Source organism: Bombus pyrosoma, linkage group LG6 (assembly GCF_014825855.1).
Source record: "Bombus pyrosoma isolate SC7728 linkage group LG6, ASM1482585v1, whole genome shotgun sequence".
Taxonomy (NCBI): Eukaryota; Metazoa; Arthropoda; class Insecta; order Hymenoptera; family Apidae; genus Bombus; species Bombus pyrosoma.
This window is the reverse complement of record NC_057775.1, coordinates 15559407-15570490: the sequence shown is the minus strand read 5'-3', so window position 1 is coordinate 15570490 and position 11084 is coordinate 15559407. Positions and strand designations below refer to the sequence as shown.

General features: G+C 37.4%; 1 protein-coding gene across 1 annotated transcript; it reads right to left on the bottom strand.

Moving 5' to 3' along the window:
- Nucleotides 1-9520: 9520 nt before the first annotated feature.
- LOC122568336 (probable ribosome biogenesis protein RLP24) lies at nt 9521-10577 on the bottom strand. The gene is made up of 2 exons (XM_043727977.1): nt 10421-10577; nt 9521-10175 (listed from the first exon to the last, which is right to left on the bottom strand). Exons 1-2 carry the CDS (start codon nt 10499-10501, stop codon nt 9744-9746), a joined length of 513 nt encoding a protein of 170 aa, XP_043583912.1. The 5' UTR covers nt 10502-10577; the 3' UTR covers nt 9521-9743.
- Nucleotides 10578-11084: the final 507 nt, after the last annotated feature.

Genomic DNA, 11084 nt, shown 5'->3' with positions numbered 1-11084 from the left:
TGCTTTGAGGAAACAGTCACGCCTTGTAGTAATTTAAGTAAACCAACAGATACCAACTGAAATGAAAAATTACCTTTTTAGACGTTTTATAAATTCATAGACAACCAAGTGTTCGTAGTAATAAATTCTGCGCTTTTCGATATGAAACCTGCGTCTTTCATTTTCCTCCAATAAATAAAATTTAAATACGGCAGCGGACTTTAAAAGAATTCACGACTGGAAGCTTTGAGAGCAACGGTATTGTTATCGGTCAGTCATCGAATTCTCGATATATGCTAATGCCATTGAACTCTTTTTCTCAAACCTGTAATACGGCAACATTATCGAACCATTGAGATATACCGAAGAACATAAAATATCAAGTGTAACTTACTACAGGCGTATCTCGTATTGCATGCTATTATCACTCATGTCTTTAACAAGTAGTTCATACATGAATTATTATAATTTATACATGTATACGTAACCTCTACGCGCTACCGTAATCTCATTCCAGACGTATTAAATCGCTGAATCAAGTACGTATCACGTTAATAACTTGCGCGCAATACCTATTATCTATTCCTCGAATCTCGTCTGGAGTCCAGCAACAACAGCGAATTAACTCGGTTAATTGTTACAACCAACCCCTATTGTCCCACGCTTAACCGATCCAGATAATCGATCCGGAACCTTGTTGCTCTATCTGCAATAATCGATCGGCGAACAGATTGCGCAGTTCGTCTCCTCATGTCGTACACGAAATCTATTAACCAGGCAGCACGCGAATCCAGTGATTCTTAATAACGAGCGTATTAGCATAATGCTATTAAACGTTGATCGTATCTCGGTGATATCGTCAAACGAGACGCGTTTTAATACCATTGCAACCGGTCACGGCGAATAGTCGACGTGTATTAGCAGCAGATTTGCGAGCAACAAAAGGACATATATTAACACTCGTGGGGTACTAAATCGTATCTCGTGGCGGAAGATATACGATAAAGTAGGTACTCGGCGCAGGGCGTGTAGGTATAATTCACCGTTTCTATTTGTTTCGATAATTAATGGCACAACACGAGGTCGGCAACGCCGTATAGAATCGTAAAAAGAATTCCTTCTGACCAGGGTAGGCTAAAAGACCCGTGGCGCTTTGACAGAGTGGATTTTCACGGGTTATTCGTTTCTCTATAGTACAAAGGTGCGAAGATGAGCCGTGGGATCGGCTACCGATTTCGAACACCCACAGGGCTACCGAATCGAAGCTGCATTCATACACAGCGATTCATGAAAATATTTCAACACCATAGAGAATTTTTATGAATATATTGTACATATATGAAACTTGTTGAAATTACGTTCACGAATGTCGTGATTATATTGGTCGGATTTGAAAGCAATCTGAAAATGTATTATATAGAAGTTACAGTATATTTATCGGAAACATGTATCGAGTAAAAAGTTAATACGTAGCATGAACAGGTATCTTAAGCGTATAATAAGGATCGAAACGAATGTTGAAGCTTATAACGGATAATTGAGTGCTTAAATACTTCTGTGATCTCTGTAAAATATATATTTGCGTTAATTATTTTGTATCTTCTATGTACATTATCTGATTTGTTTCAGACTTCGCCAATGTAATCATCGTAGTCGAGTCTCGTTACTCATTATGATAACCTCATTAATGCTAATGAAGAACAAGTTTGAATACTTTCGTGAGCTACTAAGTTTACACACCTTTACGCTTGTCGCCATAAAATGTCTTCTGCTTTTTTCTTTTTCACATTTTCCTTCTTTTCCTCGTCCCGTATTGAGTTAACATTCTAAAGCGCCATTCTAGCCGTGAAAGTGCATCGATAAAAGTTCTTGTTGTCGAACCGTTTACTATAGTTGGTGGATACAAATGAGAGTCTGGCATATTTTCTTTTGTATGTAAAAACATGGCAAGAGGAAAGAAGCGAAATGGAGAAATAAAGGTTCGTGATCATCTTCCACATTTATATTTTGCGATGCTCCTCCAGATCCGTGTTTTGTCTACCTTTATCTTTGTTTTCTGTTCGAGCCCAGTTGAAAGAAACAAAAGTATTATTACTGAGATTTCCTTTTCACTCTTGCAGCAGATTTAATTTTATATCTTGGTTGTGTTCCATATATATTCCTATCGTATCTTTAAATTAGATCTGTTTTTACGTGCCAGTTCTTATTTGCGAATTGTAAATACTATTCTGCAAATATGTCTATTATTAATACGATTGTGATTCTGTGTAACGAGTTTTCGAATTTTTGCAATCTTAGAAGGTAACTACAAGCTTTTGACAAAGTATTCACGTGTAAAAAGATCCAATAACAGGCAAGCGTTTTATTCACAAAGGAAGGTGCATCGTCTGCAAATTTAATTACGTTATATAACATACAATGTCTTTCGTGGTTTATCAAGATCCACGAAACCGTACGGACAAAAAGTATTCGGATCGACAAAAAATCGGTTCAAAGGCGTTCGATTCTTTCGCAAGAATAAGACTCAAAAAAAAACCTCGAACCGCTACGCTTTGTCTTCGCGAATCAGCACTTTCGATCTGTTCCAGTTCCGAATTAAGCACGCTTTCGTTTCGTGATTCCCTCGATCGCCACGTGGTCCTGTGTCCGAAAACAACACGAGGACAGTCGTAACGTGTAAGTACAAATGCACCGGTTGGAAACATACGCGTGAAATCTGTCACGTAAGAACGCTAGCTCGTTGAGATCGACGCGGGGAAAAACGAGGTCTGCGTACACCGTCTCTTAGCTTGAACGTGATTGAGAGCCTCTTCTACTGACAACTGTCGTTGTCGAGCATAAACTCGTCGTCAGACGTAATATTAGTAGCGTTAACAGTTACTTCGCTACGTCTTGTTAGAGCTATACTCGATCGCGTCACGAACATTATTTTCCTTAGGCGAACCTACAGTTTCTAATCTCAGGTAGGTTATAGTTTCATAAGCACGGATGATTGTTAGAATATAAGATATTTGGAGAACCAGCGACATCGAACGAGGAAAATCTTAAGTACAAAATCTCGTTCAACGATAGTTTGTCACGATTTTTGTCCTATTTTGAATTTCTATATTTTGCGTATATACATTTTTATATTTCGCTTTTATCTTTCGCTGGCTTCACCTTTGTAAAATTAATTAACGTATTAAATTTTGTACAACGTATTTAGTGGACCAAAAAATGAATTTCTATCGATACTGCTTAATAATTACTGACGTTACTCTCCAAGCTTTCGTAAGGCACTCGATATTTATATAAGGAATTGCAGGACCTTTTCTCGAATGTCCCTGTTACTCTTATCACAATTACATTTTGAAGATAATTTTTCTTACAAAATATACATACTATAGCCTCGTTCAATGAAAAATGATGAAACGACCTATATATAATATAATACCATACAGCATGCAGAAAATTCGTGCAAAGACCACGCCCAAGCAAACCGATCGCACGTTAATGATTGCAATCCTTTCGCCGGATGTAAGCACCTGTATCATCCTCGTCTTCCAATGCGAATAAGCTTCATCAAGAAAGTCAGACGTCCGTAAGTCGGTGGACGAATATTTTTTTCACTACCGGAACAATGTTTCATGTTTAATGCATCGTGGCAAGCGTCGACGTATCCCACGTAGGTGAGACCATTTCGATCCTTGTTGGCGGTACACGAGCAGGCGAATCTATTCTATCGACACAATGTATGGTCGTTCGCCGTGGATCATCCGTGCTCCGTACACCTACACGTTCCAAGAGATCCGATCGACCGGTGAATTTCGTTTAATCCGTTTAAAGCGTTGCCAGCCGTGCGGTGTCGTATTAAGGAAATGCATCGGTCCGTTTCTGATGCCGAGTAACACACGATACACACCCGAGGACACAAATAAGGCTACTAAACCGTGCTACCAAGAACCGGCTAAAAAAGAGAAGCCTATACCTGGTTGCCCTATAGCTTAGGGTCGTTTTCACGCTGCCGTGAAACGATAGATAAGACTAGCCACGCGTGATCCGTGCAGTGATCTGTTAGATCGCTGTCCTTAACGGAAGTCGAAAGATTGATCGTTGTTTGCGCGAGATAGAGAAAGATTTTTGGCATGATAAAGAAGCTGAAGGATGGCGAAGAGATAATTTTACGTGGCAGTTAAGGCAAATAATGGCAGTTGGTTGGATTATAGGTATTTATTTGTACGCTTCGTAAGTATTGGGACACCTACTAGCTTCATACGAAACGTGGCAAATAATCTGAAGTATGAGAAAAGCGATTAATCGATCAGAATCTTGTATTGATGTAAGCTTGCCGTCTAATATACGTACAATGGAAAAATTTGTTAAAATTTTTTGGGAAGATTACAGTGTCCCAATACTTTCTTGTATTGATTTTAACAACTGTTATATTGTATAGCAAATTTTAACCAAATTTACGGAAAAAGCAAAGGGACAATGCAGACATAAAGTGAGAACAAGATAATAATATCGTTATTCATATTTTTATTAACAAGGCAGTACAATTTTAGGAAAAGAGAATAAAATATTCCAATTTCACGATTCCTTTTTGTTTTTTGTTTTTTTCCAATTCCTGAAATATTCTATTATCCTATCAACATAGAACGTGCTGTGACAATCGATAATTCAAACAAAATACGATCAACGTTCCAGTACTTTCTAATAACGACGATATCCAAGAAAATGTTCGAAAGCCAAGATCCAAGTCTCAACAACCTACATCACGGTATAAGCACTCGAAAAGTAATTTTCGTCACGTAGATACAAATACGTTTCCAGTTTCTCTCGCGCGTTTCGGCCGCGTGTTTAACGGGTTACCGACAGTCGTTATCTTTATTCAGGTAGCTCGTTTATTTCGTTTAATTTAATGTCGGTGATCGGGTGTCTTCGATGGATAGTCCGCCGACTGGTCAAAGTCGATTCGATCGGCCAAATCATGGCAACGAGATGGTCTCGTGTTCGTCTGATAAGACGAACGAAACGAAGGGGGCCAAAGTTCCCAAAAGGCGCATACGTAATGACCGGTTCTCACCGACGGATTTTCAAAGGATGTAGTCTCGACAACGACAGGTGAATGTTTGACATTCCTGTCGTGGCCGTCGTCGGTTTTAGCGTTCAAGACTTTTAATTGTCGTAGCGATCAAACACGAAGACAGACTACAGTCCATAAAACTACTAGTTGAATAAATCATAGCTCTCGAGGGACCACGAATCCTCAACAATTGGAAAGAACGTGAAGAACTCGAAGTCATTGATATATGTACTACTTCTAAGCGATGTAGTCGCATAAATTTCGAACGTTTAATTTATAGTATCGTAAAATTGAGCTTCGGTATCGGAAACAGGAGAAACAGACAACCGTAGAAACGATCGTAAAAGGTACATCTCCGCGAATTTATGACGTGTTCCTTATCTGTAGTTGCGAGGTGTGATGCCACGTGAACAAATTGAACACATTGGTACCGATTACGAGCGGTACGTCGATTTGACCCCGCCCTTAAATCGATCCCAGTGACGGAGTTGTTCTCCGTTTCGTGCAATTGTCCCGCCGTGTTACCGCTTCGCCTATGCAAATCGCGTCGTGACGATCTGTATGCCTGATGACGCTGCGGAAAACGATACGTAGATCGAACTTTATGTCGCGGCGAAAGAAACAAGGCAAGATAAATGTTTGTACGTATCGTATCTGGCACGGTACTTCGTTATTACACCGTTACTTATGAAAAATGGAAAGGAACATATGAATTTTGGGCAAAGATCGAAGAGGTTTCGAAACTGTTGCATAAAGGTTCTGACTGAAAATAATTATACTGTAAATGAAATCCTAGAAAATTACTATAACGTATTTGAGATAATAAATTACATGTAAATTTCTTAAGTAACTCTATACATAATAGTACGTACCTACTTTTACTTATAAGGGATAACAACAGAGAGTTTTGGATCGAGTCGACGAGTCGAGGGCGATAGCAGTGAAAGTCGACGTGGGCCCTACCATAGTAGATCTCGGTAAATGCCGATCGGACCGCATTGTGATAACGGGCGACATCGAAATTTAATTAAACGCTCGGATTGACTAATTTACCCTTTTAGATGGACGTAGCGGAGTTCGTAAGCCTCGAACCGTTACATTTCTTTATCCGATTTAGTTCGAGCAAGTCGGGTATGTTGCTTGTTAGAAAAAATAGGCTACCTCCATAAATGAGTCGAAGCGATGAAACGAGGCATTTCACTCGTTAAGAGAATAAACGAAGAAGATTAATGACTCGGTTGAAAAATCCGCTCTGTGGTATGTCAACGCTAAACAAAAATATTGTCGTCAATCACAGTCTAATTGGAACGTACCCTATTAGCACGCATTCCTCCTACTTTCCATTAATTTTCACAGAACGACGTGTACACAGGTGATTTACATTTCGAATCTATCGGTGAGATCAGAGGGAGCGTTTCTTTCTGACGCGTATTTCGGGGACCCGTTGACGACCATTGGTCACATAAAATAATATTGTCCGACCAAATGCCTGGCTACGCCTCGGACAAACTATTTTAAGTCCAACCGTGCAGTCTCTTTGTTTATTTATGAGCGTGCTGCTTTCGTGACCTCGGCGCAAGATGTTATTACAAGGACCTTCTTGCGCGGCGCTGGAAACGATTAGGAAAAGAAGATGCGCTCCATGATACCGGTTCTCACATCATAGATTCCTTGACCTATCGTCTTTTTCTTTCGTTTTTTTTTTTTTTTTTATTTGTATGTTACAAACGAATAAACGTTATCGTCGACGAGTAACCGTGTAATTCATGGTTTGTTCAATACGATATTTGCAACGAAAAATTTGTACGATTGCTTGACTAATTTATTCGTGGCACAGTCTGCAGCAGATCTGAGAGTTTCGGTGATGACTTGACGAATGGTTCTAGCAACCATTTTCGATGCGAAGGAGGAAACATAGAAACGGAACTTTCTATGAACTTTTGAAAGTGATACGATTTGCAAACATTTCACGCCACAGTCCTTCATGTTTCACGTCTGGTCACCATTTCGTTGCCCGCTATTTTGCTCTATATGTACTACACATTGCTACGATAAATCAGTGAGAATGCTGATCGAGAATGATCAGTTGGCATCCACTATACATACTCTGAATGCAAAGAATTAATATTAATAACACTGGAAGTGTTTTCTTTGCTCGTGGTAATCTTTGTATCGTACAAAGAAATTCATGAATGGAACGCATGCAGGCAGCACTTTATCGATCAATCACACGGCAGAATTATTTGCATCCGTACAAATGAGAATGTATTTTTGGTCCAAGCTACCGTCAAGGAAAAAGGAATCGCCGAGACAAAACAACGAACGATAGTTTTACCCCCACGAAAATCGTAATTGCGATTCGTCGCACGAGTAGCTCGCGTTTCGACCACCGTGTCGTGTGTTTCCTCAGTAAACACGGCTACAATATTGCGTGTGGTCGAAAACACTTTTTCGCGGGCGAAACGACCGACAAATCTGTCCCGGAGGACCCTCCAAAAATTCCTCGAAAGCAGTATGTGGCCCATTATCTACGCGTTTCTTTTCAATTTTAGTCCCTCGTGCGTCGTACTGTTGCGAACCTTTAAGTGGATCATCGTATTATACGTATTATATGAAGACAGCCTCCGTGTTTCTTTCGGATATTGTCACTATAATTAATCTCGTAACCGAAGAAAGAACGAGTGGAATTTGTCTGCACGTTGTGTAGCAAAGTGACGCAAGATCGAGCCGAGCACTTCTAGTACTCGAAAAAAATGATTAATCACGTTATATGACGAGCAGAATGTGCGTGATAAAAAAAAGAAGAGACACGAATTCATGGAATTTCGTCGTGAATCAACCCGCAAAACACGATGCTTGTTTTTAGATAACCCTTTTCCTTTTTTCAATCTCGTGATGTCTATGTGATGAATGGAGGAATGTGGGTCACATAGCTGTTCGTTCTCTTGATTTAATATAATTTTGCGCGGACAAAGTTACAAGTGTTCCTAAAAATAAAGTATACTCGTAAAAAAGAATTTGAAAATACTTTAACTTCTCTTTTTCAAGAATAGCTGGCAAGCTGGTATTACCATAATTTCTCTACTAACGTATTTATGTTGGTATTTATATCAAGCAAATACGAAAAATTAGAATGTTAAATTACTTAAACTAAGGCAAGAACAGATATAAACGAAATCAGATACCAAATGTAATTGAAATGTAGAACGGCAAACAACATTATATTTTCCTATGTACAAGATACAAGTAAAAATAAAATTGTTTTAGTCTCGAAGATCTTCTCGAATAACCTATGCCCTATACGAGATAGAGCAGTCTGTCAAGATGATTATTTATCAACTATTACATCTCTTCCAAACATCAAATACATAATTAATACAAAAGTAACTTAACGAACGTTCATAAACCGATTGACGTTCCATTAGCATGAAATCTTCGAGTTCACGTTGGCCAAGGCTAGAGCAAATACGGTCGGCACGAATCAAAGGATAGACCTCCAAAAAGATTGGCCATGGTAGCTTTGTCAGGCGGAAGAAATCTGCAAGCTCATGCCCTTGAAAATCCTTTCTTGCCGCATAACTCGAGTGGTCCTGTATCGGTCTCTCTCTCGACTTGCGCTCGCGTATACTCGCACACCTTGTACGCTGCTCTTCTGTTGTTGTAACACATTTCGTCCGCGGCAAACAACACCCCGCGGTTTACCTGGTAATTGCTGGAAACACCGGTCGAGTGTTTACAGTGTCATCGAGGTGCGGTGGTCACACCTTGCCGCATACGATCACTTGGAAACCACGTTTTCTTCACCTGGGACCTGCCACGGTCGAACACCTTCTCGAGGGTCAGCAAACTATTCGAAAGCTCGCTCTAACGGCGTTTTGCGCTTCAAAGAACCATAGATCAATGTGATTGATGACTTTGTTTGCAATCTTTTACGTGATTATTAGTGTATTGTCAGAGGCATAATGTTTAGGGAATTGTAGGTTCAACACTTTCACAGTGTAGTACCAAAGAGGTATACTTGCAATTGGGTAAGTCATTAAATATTAAATATCACATTATAAATGCCATCATATGTAAAGCAATTATTAAACTTTTATTTCCTGTAAAAAGTTAAGAATATATATCTTTTGTATCTGATATCAGAAATGTAAGAAATCTTGACAATAAAGAAATATGTAATTATTTATTTTCTGAATCTTGCTAGGTCTTCTCGTAGTTGTTGACTTTATCGCCTTCGACGATTAAGTTCAATATAATTGCTATATTCGCCGTAGTAAATCACAGAGGGCGTAAGAAACACTGATTTTTTTTCGAGGTCGGTATTTCAGAACACTTTCGTATATCAATATTTCAGAATTCTCACAAAATTTTTGAGCGTTTTAAGTTTCCAAATTATTTAGTACTTTTAATGAATTACCCATAACAATTAAATTAATAACTTAGATTAACTTAGATAAACAATGCCATTACTAGTACTTAATTTGATATTAATTTTAATTATAATTCTTACACAAATATGTAATTATGTTGTACTATAAAAAACGAATTTTACATAAATTATTGTTTATTTTGAACAAAGTTTTCTTTCATCCACGATCTGCCTAATACATGTATAATGTAATAAGTTTAGTTGTTGACTTTTATGTAAATTATACCATCTTATTGCGTTATGAATATAATCATCGTATAATAAACAAAACTAATTCACTTCCATTTCTTGTTGTTCTTGTTCGTCGTTAGATTCCTGCATCTCTTCTTGTTCGGCTTGTTCTAGTTTCTTTCTTTCTTTCAATCCTGCAGCAGGTGATCTTATGAGTGATAAATCACGTTGAACTTCTTTAATATCTCTTTCTTGTTCTATTTCACGTCCTTTACGTAATCGTTGCATTATATGTAGATTTTGTCTCCTCTGTTTGATATTTTCTATTTTTTTGATTGCATCAATTGCATTCTGCCATAATTCTCTATTATATTTAAGTGGAATATTTCTTCTTTTTTCAAATTCAAATGATGGATCTACTGCCAAGTCCTTGCCAACTGTTTTCCTGTATGCTTTTGTCCATTTGACTTTCCTTGGATTTTTCTTTTTCTTAAACGCAGCATGGCACTTTGACCGACAAAATTTGAATATCTATAATATAAATAGAATATGGCATGAAGAAATGCATAAATTCTAATACTTATAACATAATTAATAACAATTATCAATTGTCCACATATTGTACAAAAATTTATTGTTATTAAATATAAAAACAAAGTAGTATCTAAATGTACACATAACCTAAAAGTCACCAAAAGGTTGTAGTTTTAAACAATTCTTCTAAAGTCATAGAAGATAATATAGATATTATGACGAATATGTACAAAAATTCTCACCTTACAATCATTTCTTACAAACTGGATTCCATGTCCCGGATAAATCCGGGACGAACAAAAATAACATGTTTCTATACGCATGTTGCATGCGATTGTGAAACCTTGGACAATCCAGACAATATAGGCGCTTTAAATTAGTAGTTATGCCATCTATGAACCATTGTATGCATCATTGTGATATTTTGCAGAAGAATTTTCCAAATGTACAACTTTTAAACGTGTATAACTATGTGTATAATTAAAACGGTACAAAGAATATCTACGAAATATAGTTAATAATGTAGTCAAAGTAACATATATTTTAAAGCTTGATTTTACCATCATATCATTAGATAATTCTATAAAATAATACGTATTAAGATCTTTATAAATAGCAATATTTTTTATTGAAATTAATATACCTCACTATGTATGTAAATATATGTCATAGCAGATCATAGCTTATTGTGTTAGAGAGGGAGAACTAAATATTAGAATCAAATTTAACTACAAAATGTGTAAATTCTGAATATATAATCTAATTTATATTCATTTCAATCTTGTTAAAAGATCAGTTGCTGAAAATTAAGTTTCGCGATTAATTACATAGCTCAATCAGCGACAAGGTATGTATCTGGTTCAATACATTATAGCGCGACATCTATTAATTACATGGAAAATTTTC

What these genes read in the sequence shown, in the direction of transcription:
- LOC122568336 (XM_043727977.1), bottom strand. Translation starts at nt 10,501, where the DNA reads ATGCGTATAGAAACATGTTATTTTTGTTCGTCCCGGATTTATCCGGGA. An exon ending in TTGTAAGAAATGATTGTAAG is followed by an intron (nt 10,176 to 10,420) that starts GTGAGAATTTTT and finishes TTTATATTATAG; the next exon opens with ATATTCAAATTTTGTCGGTC.